The sequence below is a fragment of the Haliaeetus albicilla genome, chromosome 19 (genome assembly GCF_947461875.1).
Source record: "Haliaeetus albicilla chromosome 19, bHalAlb1.1, whole genome shotgun sequence".
Taxonomy (NCBI): Eukaryota; Metazoa; Chordata; class Aves; order Accipitriformes; family Accipitridae; genus Haliaeetus; species Haliaeetus albicilla.
The window spans coordinates 11,413,374-11,428,649 of NC_091501.1; the positions used below are offsets into that span (position 1 = coordinate 11,413,374).

General features: G+C 42.8%; 1 protein-coding gene across 6 annotated transcripts in view; it reads left to right on the forward strand.

The window, feature by feature from the left end:
* DENND5B (DENN domain containing 5B) overlaps window positions 1–12,554 on the forward strand; it is a 119,277-nt gene extending 106,723 nt beyond the window's left edge. For all 6 annotated transcript variants that reach the window (XM_069807605.1, XM_069807607.1, XM_069807608.1 and 3 more), the window contains 8 exons: window positions 84–205; window positions 1,352–1,497; window positions 3,237–3,355; window positions 4,542–4,729; window positions 6,383–6,465; window positions 6,619–6,745; window positions 7,554–7,728; window positions 8,587–12,554. In XM_069807605.1, the coding sequence (XP_069663706.1) occupies window positions 84–205; window positions 1,352–1,497; window positions 3,237–3,355; window positions 4,542–4,729; window positions 6,383–6,465; window positions 6,619–6,745; window positions 7,554–7,728; window positions 8,587–8,770 (1,144 nt within the window). In that variant the 3' untranslated portion in view covers window positions 8,771–12,554. The remainder of the gene's footprint in view (window positions 1–83; window positions 206–1,351; window positions 1,498–3,236; window positions 3,356–4,541; window positions 4,730–6,382; window positions 6,466–6,618; window positions 6,746–7,553; window positions 7,729–8,586) is intronic.
* Window positions 12,555–15,276: the final 2,722 nt, after the last annotated feature.

The window sequence follows — 15,276 nt, forward strand, 5'->3', positions numbered from 1 at the left end:
ATTTGGTGTTTTGAGATTCAAACACCTTTTCAGATGCACGGTGCTTTTTCAACAAAAAAAAGCAATGTATTTGTTTCTACCAGGAAACTTTACAAGCGTTACGCTTTCCTGCGCTGTGAAGAAGAACGAGAACAGTTTCTGTATCACCTGCTCTCGCTCAATGCCGTGGATTACTTCTGCTTCACAAGCGTCTTCACCACAATCAGTGAGTTGGAGAATCAGTTTTTTCCCCCCTGAATAAAAATCCGTTGCCGTCATGATTTGTAAGAGACGATGTTGCTGTTGCTGGTGCCTGAGTCGCTGAGCCCTTTTCTGGAAACCTTGGTTGTTGCTGTTGGGCTCGTGGGTGCTGGGGGTTGCTCTGGGAAACCAGCTGAAGAGCCAAGGTTGTGTGGGAGCGCTGCGGATAAGAGCGTTGCACAAAGGAGAGTAATCAGCAGAGAGTGCCACTGTAGCACTTGATTTTCCTCACCGGGTTGTATAGTCTCTTTCATCTTCCCTCCCAGACAAGTCCTCTACATCCTAATGCTTCCTTCTGGCCTTCGCTAAGTGTGCATCCTAACAGCCTGCTTTCCGCAGACTGAGAAGGAGAGGGAGGTCTTGGAGGATGAAATACAAGGCGCTTTGTGCTCTGCTGTGTATTTTAAATCTCTTTTTGTCTCTCCTTAAATGCCAAAAAGATTCCCTCTCCCTTCCTCTCCCGTAAGAAGGAGAGCAGAGACTGGATCAAAATCTGAAAATGGTTCTTTGTCTCTCCAGCACTGGGCAATGCGGAGAAGGCAGGACCCCGTGAGACGACCTAATTATTTGGGTTCACCTTGGCGGCCCTTGGTCTTCATTTCCCTGCCCGTTTAGAGTGAAGCGAAGCAGGTTTTACGTGGCCGTCAAAACAGGCACTCATTCTACCGTTTCTCCTCTTAAAGCAATAAATCCCCTCCGAACTAGCACGGCGCGAAGAGAGTCATTCATCCTCGACTACCTTCTTTCTGCGGGGCAGCCAGCCTGGCAGCTTTTCCCCGCAGGCCGAGCGCTTGGAATTTTTCCAAACCGAGGTGGCCCGGGGGGGGCCTTGCCGCCCCGGCCGTGGTGCTGCAGCACCACCGTGCGGCGCCGCCGCCGCGCGCTGCCCGCCGCCGCCGCGGGGCGGTTGCTTCCGGCTGGAAGCGGCGGGGCGCTCCGCGGGTGTGTGGTGAGGTGTTCTGAGGGAGGGGGAGTTTTATCCTGTTCGGGTGCTGAGGGGTGGGATGAGAGCTCGTCTTCGAGGGGGAGGCGCGGTTTGCTGCGGAGAGTGCGGGGGGGGGGGGGCGGGGGAGAAGTCAAGGCTAACTTAGTGTTCCTTGTCTGTTCTTAGTGATCCCTTACAGGTCGGTGATAATTCCCATCAAAAAACTGAGCAATGCGATAACCACATCAAACCCCTGGATTTGTGTATCGGGAGAACTAGGGGATACAGGCGTAATGCAGATTCCTAAAAACCACCTAGAAATGACATTTGAGGTGAGTACACGCTCTTTACGTTTTGCTTTTCAGTTTGAAGCGTGGTTCCAAACTAACACAAATTGGGTGAAGGTTTATTGTCTTAAGACCACAGCATTTCAGATTCTGTCCAGGTTTTCAAGGTTGCTGTACATTCAGATATGCGCAGGAAAAGAGTGCTGCCTGCCGCTCCTGTGCTAGATGAAAGTTTCCTGTGAGCACATACCGCTTTTCATCACAGGCTTCACTGCTTAGCAGCCCAGGGCTCCTCTTCGCACCTAGCCAGTCTATTTCCATGTCTCATTCCCTTCCAAGTCTCCTTGCCTGACCTTCCCTTTCAGGGCTCATTTCTGACTCCTCATTTCCCTTCCAAGTTTCTTTTCCCTTCTTTCAATCTGTCTTCCCACTTACCACCACCCAGGTCCCTTTCAACCTCTGGCCAGTCCCAAATTTCTTCTCTTCCCACTCCAGCTCCTTGTCTGGCATTGCTGCTTTCCTTCCAACCAGCCAGTCTGACCCCTGAGCCCTTCAACTTCCTACCTTTGGGTGCTACTCCCAGGAAACCCTAAAGCCACCATCCCCATCGGGCTCTCTTCTCCGTGCTTGCTGTGGTTTTCTCTTTGTGTTTGACTACCTGGCTTTGCCCTCTGCTTTCCCACCCATCAATTACTGGTTGGCTTCCTGCCACCCCGAAGCAGCTGGTAGCAGGAATTACAGGGAAAGCCCTATCAGGCTGCTGTAGCTCCAGGCTGTACCATATCCAGTAAGGAGTGATTTTGTAGGAAAACCTGCTACTAAAATTGAAGTTGCATCCATTGAGCGTATGCACACTGATCTTCAACAGCAATAGTAAAAAAAACCAAACAACCAAAACCCGAAAACTCTTGCCAAATACAGGTAGATTTTGACAGAGGTAGAGAGGATATTTCCATGATACAATGGCTGCCTCATTCAGATAGTAGTATTTTGTAGAAAAGATCTCCAGGCTTCTAACGAGCAAAAGAACATATTTAGACATTTCTAAGGACCATACTAACACTGTTCTGGATTATTCCTTTGGCTGAATCTTTTCTAAAATATCAACTTGGGTAGCCACCCACTATGGAAAATGTCAGCCCAAGCTGCTTGTTTGGCAGTATTAGAAGCAATGAAAACCAAGGTCTTGCAAGGGAAGTGTTTAGGTGACGTTAATAGATGTTGCTGCCAGCCCCACCTACAATTAACATATTGCACTGGAATTCACAGTCCCTTGTTTTCCTTGTTCTGTCTCTTTGTGGTGTTAAGAGTCTCATGTTAGTGATTTTTGTCTTGCCCAACAATAAGAAAGTCGATCTTTGAAAACAATAAAGGATCTAGGGACTGTTTCATAGTGTAGAGTAAGTCAACTGGAGGTCAGTGTGCTCAAAATGCGTTTTTGAAAAGCTGTTTGTACTGAAGATCTATTTCTTCTACAAAAGCACACCTTTTTATCACCTTAGCTCAGAAATTTGTAATTAATACTTCTCAGAAATATTCAGAGCGAATGCTCACAACAAAGAATGTAATCTCTTCACAAGCTTTTAATAGTTTTATTTCAAGGTCTTTATTTTCTCCTGTCTTAAAATAATTATTCTGTTTTTCAAAACATGTTTGGTTGAAAATACTTGCTGTATAAATCAAATGAAAATGAATAAAAACATACATTTGAGACCATATGTGTGCGGGGGGGGGGGTTGTCTATTGTTTTTTTTCAATTAAGTAAAAACTGTTATTCATTTCAGTGCCAGAATTTAGGGAAGCTGACGACCGTTCAGATTGGTCATGACAACTCAGGGCTACTAGCCAAGTGGCTGGTTGATTGTGTCATGGTCAGAAATGAAATAACAGGACACACGTACAAGTAAGCAACAAGTTTTAATTTTCTTTGTCTGAAATTCTTGTTAAATCTAGAGAAAGCAAGGCGGCATTCATCTTCTCCTCAGTTGATGGAGCACTGTGGGCTGATTTGGGTACCTGATAGGCTTGGGTTGGTTTCCCCCATCCCCAGTTCTCTCATTTCAGAAGCGCTAGTTGAAGTCAGATAATGTGATAAATATTAAATGAGACTTGAATGTAGGATTTTCTTTGCATCTCTGAGACAGGACAGACAGTATGGATACTTTTGAAGTGATTCATATGTTTGTGTCTAATAATTAAATCTCTTGACTTAAAGTAGTGTGGTAAAAATGTGCACAAATGAACTCTTTAAACCCCCAAGAGCTGGAATGATAGTTCAGGGCAAATCTTTGGTTTCTTTTTCTTTTAAAAAATATTCAGATGTCTAAGTACCATAAAAAATGTACAGAAACTTGGATTACAAGAAAATAAAAGGTTCTGATGATTTCTTAATCTTCTATTGAGTACCTACCTCATGTCAAAATTATCTCCTAACCTATCATTGGTTTTACAAAACATAAGGCTGAGCAGACTTCATTTTTTTTTAAATGTTGACTTGGAAAACTGTAATTCAGAGAGGTGAGCTCCAGAGCTCAGGGTTGGCCACAGTGTATGGTGGAAATAGGAGGAAATGGAGTACAAGCACCGGGGGTATGGGCATGTCCATGGATTTCATTAGGACTGTGGATGGGGTCAAAAAGCACAGCAATAAAATGTGAGGTGAGCTTTGAGTATGAGGAGATGTCACAGCTTCAGTTGGGTGGGAACTCTGTGTGGGGATTTAATTGTTAATCACAATATTTGTAAAGACTGAATATTAGTGGTGGTTGCAAGTGAAAAATAAGCTGGCAGAAATCAAGATGTGGCCCATGAAATATATGTATAATACTTTTTGTTGTCCCGTGCTTTCATGCAAGCTTTGCATATTTCCCTTTTCCTAAGGATGGAGGTGAATGTAGTTTTCCGGTTTGGTCCTATCAGTTGTGGTGCAGGGGATGCTGCCTGCTGAGTTGTGGTTTGTGAAAATTTTCTGGCTACAGAGTATTCCCTGCCTGTTAGCAGTGTTTATGGGTGCTAGCTGTCCCTCTAACTTTGAGTTCAAGCTGCACTACCTGTGTGGCTGACCTGTGCTTGTGCTGGCTGCATGGCAGGTTTCCCTGCGGGCGATGGCTGGGAAAGGGTGTTGACGATGGCAGTTTGGAGCGAATACTCATTGGAGAGCTGGTGTCCTCCACGCCTGACGAAGAGCTGGGAAAGCAGTGTCGTACCCCACCCCAGCAGAAATCTCCTACCACAGCTCGACGACTGAGCATCACTTCCCTCACAGGGAAGAACACCAGTAAGTCCTTTCCTTTCTCCCCAGGGCCCTAGAGAAGGGGGCAGCAACTGCTGTGAAATAAAGCTCCTGTGAACAGGAGAGCTCCTACCCAAGCAAGGCCTGGCGCAGAGGAACAGCTGCGAGCTGATGAGTTTTTCCTGCCTGGTTTGTGTGTCTGCAGCTTGCTCTGTGACTGTACGCATTGCCTCTTTCAATGTCCCCATTTGACAGTTGAGAGATAATAATCTCTTTCCTTGGAGCATGGAGATGTGATATGAGGGAGGAGGAGGCAGCAGAATTTGCAGTAGCTGATGCTGCTCAGCTTCCCAGCTCACTTTGCAATCAGTGGGAAGACAGTCCTCTCTGAAGGGCAGTTCAGAGCCTGATGTAGATGCTGCGAACTGCCTTCTGGAGGAGCACACCTTCAGAGGGACCCTAGGGGACATCAACTTCACATCCCTAAAATTAGCTTTTATGAGTAACTGCACCTGGCTACAAGGGGGCATGGGACTGTAAGGGTCACATGAGGCATTCTCCGCTAAAGCATATGGATGAGTACAGCATAGATCCTGTTCATAAATCTGTCCAGCTCCTGTAAAATTAGAAGACATGACTGCTGAAATGTCAAGCAAGGAAAGATTAGCCTCCAGGAGTAATGCAGCAGTTAAAAACCACCACGGGACCACTGTAGCTCTTCACATGTGTGAATCCATATTACCTGGAGGAGTGGGCACCAGAATGTTTCCTTAGGTCTGAGAATGCTAAGGCCCAATAATTCATTTGTCTTGTGAGCTACATGAGGCTCTGTGTTAGACCTGCCAAAGAGTGTGGAGGTCATCATGTACTAATACGATACTGAATTACTCTGTGCTTCCAAAATAACAACTGTAGCAGAAGCTAATAGCAACCTACATACGTCTGAAAAACTAGAAAGGACTCATAGAAAATTATGAAAGTGATTGAAGTCTGGAACATCTGCTTAAAATGAAATTTTTAAAGTTCATCTGTTTTAATCGGAAAGCGGATGAGGGACTAGATAATTTTCTGCAGGTACCTGCATAAGAAGATGAAATGGTAGCAGGTGGAGGCATAGCATGATTCAGTAGCAGAGGCAGATAAACAGATTCAGAGCAGAAACATGGCATACATTTTAACACAGAAGATTCCTTACTAATGGTTCCAAGAATAAGTTATATTCTCTGCCTGTGGCCCCTCATACTGGTACAATGACTAGATGTGTGCCTAAAATAGATACTTGTTCTGACTCAACAAAACATTGTGGGTTCAAGTCAGGAATTAATGAGTGCTGGGTTTTCTGGCCTCTGTCATGTAGAAGTGAGTCAAATGACTGGGCTACAACCTTTCGGCCCATGCCTCTTCGTGTGAGGGTTGCTGTACTCTATGTGATGAGCAAGACGCGATTAACTCAAATAAAGTACTTGTCAAGCCAGATCCTTGGGTTGTGCATTTTTAAGTAGGGTGATTTATTTGACTATTCCAGGGTTGCTCATCAGTTGCTTGTAATTAAGGCTCAAGTTTACCCAAATAAATGATTGCCTGAACTCTGTTAAAGATATAGAATAATTCCTGCAGTTCAAGCTATGTCATCATGAGAATTTGATGAATGTTTTGAAGTTGGTATCTTCAGCTAGTATGCTCTCCATGCTTTCACAGAGCCTAATGCAGGACAGATCCAGGAGGGAATCGGGGAAGCCGTGAACAATATTGTGAAACACTTTCACAAGCCAGAGAAAGAGGTACTTCCTACTTTTCATTACCTGTCTGGTATCTACAATGCATGTAAAAACAAATGGAACTGAAGTATCAGTAGAGACTGTTAACCTTTAGATTTGAAGCTTCTGGCGTACAAACGAGGCAAGCTGTACTTACAGACTCTCCCTTTCCCACAGAGAGGGAGCCTTACCATTCTGTTGTGTGGAGAAAACGGTCTGGTTGCAGCACTGGAGCAGGTCTTCCACCATGGATTCAAATCGGCTCGCATTTTTCATAAGAATGTCTTCATCTGGGATTTCATAGGTAAGATGGTGTGTGATTTGGAGGCAGAAGAAGCAAGATTAGGGCAAAATGACTACTCATGCACAGATCTTGGATTCTCGTCAGCTAGGGTGCCATTTGTTCCTGCCTAGCACCTGCTCCAGGTTGCTTAAAGTCGATGAGAAACAAGATGGAAGATGACAAATACTAAACTCTATATAAGGGAGGAGTGTGAATCTGTGCAAAAATTTAAAAGCACTTCAAATTCTAGTCATTTATTCATAGATGAATGTTCAAACAGCTGCTTTTCTACCCAGAAAGAAGGTAGGCTGGAGGTTGGGGTTGAGTAGCAATCCATGTTAAGGGCAGAACTGGGAAAGGGCAGGGAGTGAAAGGTTTACATTGCTAGTTGCTTATGAGAATTCTCCTAATCACTGCACTGGTCTACTGGTGATGCTCACCTGTAGGCCTGTGTTGTGGTAATTTAAGAAGTACTTACTCCTTTAAAACGTGCTCACAAGTTGAGATACTTAGCCTGAGGATAAGTGCTTACTCAGAAAAGGTGAAAAATCAAAGCTGATGGTATCACTTACAATGAAACCATTAGCAGGTACTCTGGTGAGGCTCCTTGATGTTACCCAACTGTATTAGACATCAGCCAGTCTGCTGACCACTGCTGTGTAGCAAAGGTGGAGATCACCACCTACCTGTGGTCTTCAGAGTGAGGAATCCATATATAAACTGTGCAATAGCTCTCAGCAGGTTGTTTTTTTTAAGGATTCCCTTGTGTAATTATGTGTCACAATGAAGTACTTCTGCTCACTGCGTTCTGATTTTCTCCCTACCACAGAGAAAGCTGTTGCTTATTTTGAAACCAGTGACCAGATTGGAGACAATGAGGAGGCCCTTTTGCTTCAGAGATCTTCATGCAAAACCTTCTGTCATTATGTGAATGCCATCAATACAGCTCCAAGAAACATTGGAAAGGATGGCAAATTCCAAATTCTGGTTTGCCTGGGGACAAGGTACCTAACTGCTCTTTGTTAGATGTGTCTTCTTGCATTAGACTAGAAGAATATCTTTACACCATTATTGCCTTTAGTTTTCCATTTTAAGACATCCCATACCTATCTATTATCCAGTACCTATTCTAGGCAGCTTTAAATGCTACATGAAAAATTGGAGCAAAGAAGCAGTAATGATACATGGCTAGCGTCTAAACTGCAAAAAAATGTTTTGAGCTCTTTTATAAGTGTTAGCTTGACAGTCATATGTACAAAATCTGTCTTAAAATTGTATTTTTGATGAAGTGCTGGCTTTGGGAATGCAGAGTTCCTTTGCAAAAGCTGATGCATTTCTAAACCCTCTTTGAATCACTTTGCCTATGAAAATGGGATGTCTGTTATAATTTTGACAAAACTGTTCTAGATTAATCTTTCTTTCCTAATAGGATGCTTTCTGTCTTGTACTTGGAGGGGGGGCTTAGTTGTATTTTGGAGGGTGAAAGTTGGTATGTCTAGAGCTAAGTACCATTTTTGACTTGTCTGTCTGGGTACATGAACAAACAGTTGGAAGACAGTCTGTTGTTTTTTCCTGACTTGTACTTTCCTTGTTCCTGATCTGAAAATGTTGCTGAATTCTTCCAAAGTCAGTTGTCCAATTCTGCTGATACCTCTCCATCTTCCTTCCTACAGTATGTTCAGTTACCTGCATTTTACTAACAAAATCAAGGGTTGTGATTACACAGGAAACTTCTATTTGCAAACAACATGCATCACCTGCGAAAAGAGACTGCACGTTTTCGGTTGTGTTCTTGGAGAAGAATTTCAGTTTGAGATCTGTTGTGCTTGGTGCTAAAATAATTCCTTTCATACCCTTTGCAGGGACCACTTGCTCTCTCAGTGGATCCCATTGCTGGCAGAGTGCCCGCCCATTACAAGGATGTATGAGGAGAATGCTCTCCTACGGGACCGCATGACTGTCAACTCCCTTATCCGAGTCCTACAGACATTGCAAGATTTCAACATCGTCCTAGAAGGATCGCTCGTTAAAGGAGTGGATGTTTAGCATGGCTTTGCTGAGAACTTCATTATTCCTTTCCCAAGCAAGCAAACCACAACTGGAGACCTGTCAGGACTTGAACGCGATGGTAGTGCACCACTGTAAGGCAAAGCTGCTGGTTGAAGTGGGAGTGGGAAGCCCAGTTTGTGCCCGATGGGGACTGTCCTCTAAAGCTGCAGAAAGCTAAGATGCAGTATTGTAGTTTATCTGAAACAAAAATTTAGTATAAAATAGAGTATTTTCATGTGTTAGATGTGTGTAAATATGCTATCTTCTTTAAGAAATTATATTACTCTAAGAAATTTTTCTTAGACTGAATGTTCTTGTTCTGACTATGAGTAGCTTAAACCCAGGGGAAGGACTGGGGGGAGGGAAGGACCGAGGTGGGAAGGGATGCCGCTACTTGCTTGCAAGGAAGAAGCCAATCAATGTGTAAATACAGCGCAAACTCAGCAGGGCTTTTTTCAGGTATTGCAAATGAATACAGCAAATATCCTTATGTAGCCATTGTGATTGTCTCACTCTTGGAAATGTTGTAAGCATATGCTGTTTTACCCTACTGTACATGGTCTCTCTTAGTTTTTGTTTGAAGACTCAACCCTTTCCATGCACGGAAGTTGTGAGTTGTCATTTTTTTTCTGTAAGGTCTTTTGTGTCACTTCTTTTGATCTCCAAAAGAGGAGACAAGTGTTGAAATGCTTAAACACTGGAGAGGAGGACTGCTGTCAGCCCTGGAGCCTGAGAGTATGAGACCTGTTTAAGTGGTGCTGCTGCAGCCTGAGATGGGGAACGATGGCTTACTTGACTCAGTGTGTCCCTTGCCTGTCTAGATGTTCTGATGATTCCCCCTTACCCTCAGCCAGTTTGTGTTGTGGATGACTTTTATTTTTCTCCATGTTGAGGAATTTGGTTCATACCAAATTCTTGCTATACTTGAGAAGAATCGTTGCTGTAGAGCCACAAACACCGATGTTGCTGTGCTACTGAACTGTATCAGCTGGTTTTGAAATGCTGACAGGTTATGAGTCTTCCTTTATCCCGCAGAATGAGTACTCCTGGGAAGTACAGGATCTCTGATTACTTTTTTTTTTTTTTTTTTTAATTATCCAGCTACACAAAGCAAAAAAGGAATTAAGCAAAAGGAGAAAAAAAAAAAGAATCTACTTTGGTATTTTGAGGCTCCTCTCCTACACTCTTTCCAGTTAATGTGTTAGTAATACAGCGTGTGTATATAGGTACAGCTCTTGAAGAGGAACTGGGAGCAACTAAAATCCTGTACGCTAAAAATTTAACAAGAGATTACCTTAAAATCATCTTGTGGATACCATGCAGCAAATACGGAGTGTATTTTCCGTTCTTGTGGATGGGAGTTGGAAGGATCTGAGGGCATAATTAGCTTCATATGGTTTTAGTTTTTGGAGGTTAGTTTAAATATAGGTGTTTGTTTTCACTTGTTTATTCCCTATGATCTTGGCCATGTTGTCAGTGGATTTCTGTGGATGTCTCACTGTCAGCTGTGGCTTGGGAAAGGCCCCTAACTGGTACTGTAAGTGTATTGCCTTGCACTGTGCTCTCAAGTGGCATTAGGAGGGACTTGGGAATGGTGGGCAGTAGCAGGTCTAGTATAGTGTGCATGTGGTGGAGAGAGGGATGAGAGCTAAGGAAAAGGAAAGAGGATGAAAATTAGGGTTTGCTTTCTCACCTGCCTTTTGTCAAGCTTCTCTACTTTCCTGTGGTTCCTCTGCTGTCCAGTTCTTATACCAGCACTCACTTTAGTGTCAGAGTTTCATGTCATATTCCATATTCCCAGCCAGAAGAAAACTCTTCATGTGACTTTGTTGCATTAGAAGGAAGAGTTTTATGTTATAGAAGATTTTTGGGTTTAAGAAGTAAAATAACACTGTCAGGGAGTCATTGACTTTAATGAGGGTTCCAGCTTTTAATAACCGTTCTTTCCTCCTGGGCTTGTACTTCCTTAAACTGATGAAACTCATCCCAAATACTGTAGGCAACACTGCCATGTCACTACTGTGAGTAACTAACATAAAGGCTGTGAATGGTGTCATGAGTTAGTAGCCAGAGCCCACAGCTGTGTGACATCTCCCTTACATTTCCAGAAATGTGAAATTTGGGGTGTTACGGTTTTCTGTGTGGCCAGGCAACTCTGCTTAAAGTCAGCAGAAGATGCATGACAACCCTTCAGCAGCAATTGAAAATGTGTCCCTAGTACTTAACTCTATCAAGAAATTATACATTTAGCAACAGAAACCATGTGGCAGCATTATTTGGTAATGACTGCTTAGGATGTTTTGATTTCTATTACAACTCAGGCCTTTTACGTCTAATGACTGCTATACATGATTTTTTCACGCCCAACCCAGTCTAAGTGACTTTCATTTTACTGAAATAATAACCTCTTTAGTCCTTGGATTTCTTTGCAGCATCATCTGCATTTGCTAGCTGGATATTTCTCAAAAGTATACTGCTGCATACTTCTCCAAAGACTATTTATGACTTAAGCAGTTGTAATATTCACCCAACATGACACAGGTTAAGTGCAAGCAGGATAAAGTAGAAATGTGGGCACCTCTAAACGTCAAGCATAGATGAATAAACCACACACAGAGAAAAGGGCAATAACTACATGAAGTCTTTCATAAGTTAAAGTAAGTCAAAACCTAAGAAATTTTAAAATTCAAAACAGGGCTTTCCCCATTTCAAACTCCATTAAGGAACCTTTAGCACTTAACTTTAACACAACTTCATGTCAGCTTTTTCAGCAAGTGTTAACTCGTTTGGTTTTGTCAGGTTTCACATCATATTAGTAATAATACAGTAAAAATTGTGTAAGTCTAATATTTCCTTGTAGGCAATAAAACACCCTAAGATACGTTGAAAGGGGCACACCTGAGTGCCTCAGATTCCTAGAAGACTAGTTATTTGACAACCTTGGGAGTACGGTTCTTTGTAGTGAATTTTTATTCTACCATATATGGTTATTTTTTTTAGTAGACTACTTTTGTTTATTGGAAACTGTGAGGTTTTTTTCTGTAAGGTTTACAGAAATCATTCTACGCACTAGAATGGTGAGAAACCCATCAGGATTCTTCTAAGCTAACACAGTTTTTACTTCAGTGTTAAAGCACCTTCTTTGGTTGAGAAAGGGAATCTTGCAAAAGACCAAAGCTCTCTGGTATCTGCTTTTAAACAACAACAAAAAATCCTATCTAGTACCCGTCTGCAGATGTCTGAGTTTGCATAGTCCTGTTATACTAACATCCAGCATGGTAACTTGAGGGAGTCAGAGAATCAAATGCCTCGCTATGTACAAAATATGTATTTATAATTCTCTGAAACAAATTAAATTCTACTGTTTAGTGAAAAACCTACTCATGTTTATTCCAAGTTGGTTTGTGTAATTAGATATCATTGTTCAAAAATGTCTTTTTAGAGTAGTTGTGCAGCGGCATATTTGAGAAAATTCCTTCTTTCAATCAAATGAAGGTGTGCATCTTAAGGGGAAATACTGTATGTTACACTTGAAATGTACAAATGTGCCCTGTATAGCTTAAGATGACCCTTAAATGTTTCCATTAAGTATATTTTGTCTTTACATTATTACTAACTGAATAAGAACTGGATTATTTTCAAGACGACATTAGTAAAAGTATTGTTATATCAAGCACTTTAACATACATACCACAAACTGACATGGGGTTTTCAGGTTTTGAAGTACATTGAAATACAGCTTTTCATGCTATGTCCTTTACAAATAAAACTGTGAGAATAATGGTTGGTGTCACTTTCTCCTTGCAGAGGAACCGAGAGATTCGTGTCTCAAGCCAAAGAGCTGATCTGAACCTGGAGGGCATGTTTCATAAAGAGAACAGTCAAACAAAATGATTCAGCTGATAGTGACTCCTGGTACTGGGAACTTGCTGAAGCAAAGAGGGGGAGAGAGGGTGTGAGGGTCCGCTCTCAAAACCTGCCCTTCTGCCTCCCCAACACAAAAGTCTTGACTGTGCCGAGCCTGACCAGTGCTTCATTTTCAAGGCTTAGGGGGAAAGCATGGCTGATTGAAGGGAAGAAATGGGATTGCAGTGAAGTTTAGCTCTTACCAGGGTGGTGTTTTCTAGGCAGCCTGGGTTGCTCTCCCTTAGTATCTGGAGTGCATGAGGAGGAGTGGGAAGAAGCCGGGGGGGATCCTCTTGGCAGCAAAATGGGAAGCGTGGGATTAACTGCAGCTGAGGGTCTCTTTCCTCTCTTGACACGGGTTGCTCTGATATTTGAACTCAGGGTTAAAAAGCTGGAATGAAACTCATGCTCTCCAGTCTGTCAGTTAGAATGTCCCGTAAGAAGAGAAGTTGATAGAGAAGAGAGAGATGGGTGCCTGCAACAAAAAAAAAGGTGCAAAAGAATGATAGTGAAATGCCCTGCTCAATAATTAAAGGCCTTTCTAATTTGGACTGGATTTTTGGAAATTCCCCCCACCCTGTCCCTCCCAGCTCTAGCTCTGCTGGAATTGGCAAAAATACAATTTTTGAAAACTGCGTAGTTGAAATGCTGTTCCTTGCATATGTGTGTGAGGTGGGGCATGTCTGTTCATTCATTTTAACTCTTGATTTTGAAAAGGCAGAGAGTCTCAGGAGAGGACTGAAAGTCTCAAAGCCTGGGACCATATATGTGGGAATCCTGAAATACATCGTTTGATGATACTGATTTTTATCAATAGTGCAGCAGCAAAATTTTAAGATCCCATAAATGTAAATAAAATCCATAGAGCTGCTTGTGGTCAAATTTCAGTAGAAGGAGTGGTCATACTTAATGCACCTCCTTACTAAATGTGTTGGGCTTAAGTATGTAAATTAGAGAGGGATCTGACATCTTAAAGGCAGTAAGTACTTGAAGTAAAGCAGGACTAAACTTGTCCAGATGAGGAAGTGCAAATAACTTCCTCTCCACTGCGCTGTCCTTGATGCAGTCTGGCAACACTAGAATGTTTTCTGCAAAGGGTAAGTAGAAGAAAACTGTCTGAGAAAACTTGCATGGGTACGAGTTGAAATAACTCACTGATCTAGTTTGTTCCTTTCCAGCATTTCAGGTAAGCTTGTTGGAACAAATTGTGCTCAAGTTAAGAGTGAAGCTGCTTGCCCGTCTGTCATGCCATCACCTCAGAGGTTGAGGCTCCTGTCACTGCAGTCAGGGAGCATTTCATTGCTGACATTCCTATTTTCTCTCCTGCTATTCCATCAGACATGTATAAGCTGGTTTGAGCTCAGCACAGGATGTGAAGGGAATGGGAAAATTTCTGTACAGGTCTGCTATTCGGTGGTTGGTTAAGGTAAACTGTCTGCTGAAGCCACTGCAGAGCTGATTTGTCAGTGGAAAGCTGTAGTTCTGCAGGAAAGCTCGACGCTTTAATGGGCCCCTGCAGACCTCACAGGGCATCTCAGCGCCTCTGAAGGAACTTCTTCTGTCAGAAGAGTATGCGACCAGACAAATTATTTCCTCCTTTAACCAAGCCCACCTTTGTCTCAAAGAGGGGAAGGGAGAAAGGGAAAAAAAACCCCACAGCCAAAACCCCCCTGATCCTTACCCGCATCATGTTTTTCAAAAGACGTTGCTGTAAAGGACCTCATTGTCATGTGATCTAGTGACCACCTTGTTATCATTCAGTAATTAATGCAGTGGGATCCATAAATGTAAAATAATTGTGGTTTATATCAGAGAGGCTCAAGTATTCATACCAATTACTCAATATGAGTAATAAAGTAATCTGTAAGATATTGTTCCTCCTGTTTGTATCCAAGAGTTGTGCAAGTCCACTTGTCTTGCACAAGGGGTAAACGTAGAAGATAGACATCACTTATAATTCTTTCTCTTCATGGAAAATAACTGTCCTTTGCCCAGTACAGACCCTTTAGTTTTATATGACCCTTTCCCTGAATGATCCATTTACTTTTAGACCTGGCCAGAGCAGCAAGTTAAAATGGGTGAATCGTGGAGTGGTCTGTTCACGCAGCCTTGGGTGTTCCAGCCCTGCTGTAGGGTGAAGTGCTAAACAAGTGAACAACTGAGTTTTATTTGCAGAGTGCTTTTGGCGGGACTGTGCAGCAGATGTAATTCCTGAGGAACTCAAACGCTTATCGCAGGGCCTCTATTCTCCCAGCAAGAGGCAGCCATGGAGAATGCAAGAGACATCCCAGTCTTCGCACAGCACATTCAGTGCCAGATTCTCTCCTGCTCCCATGGCCAGCTGATACAAGCCTAAACTAAAATAAAATTAAACTCCTCCCTCAATAGCAGCCAGATGTTGGGTTTGGTGTTCTGCAATCCTTGCATTCTCCTGCTTTCAGCGAGAGGTTTTCACAAAGGCTGTTGTTAGCCTAGGGAAGCCATTTTCCTTACCCTGCCTCTGCAGCCAGAGGGAAGAGATGGGCTCCTTCAGTAGGCCTTGCGATGAAAAACTTCACTTGGCTGCTTTTAATTATGCCTAGAGAAGTCCAGCAGAG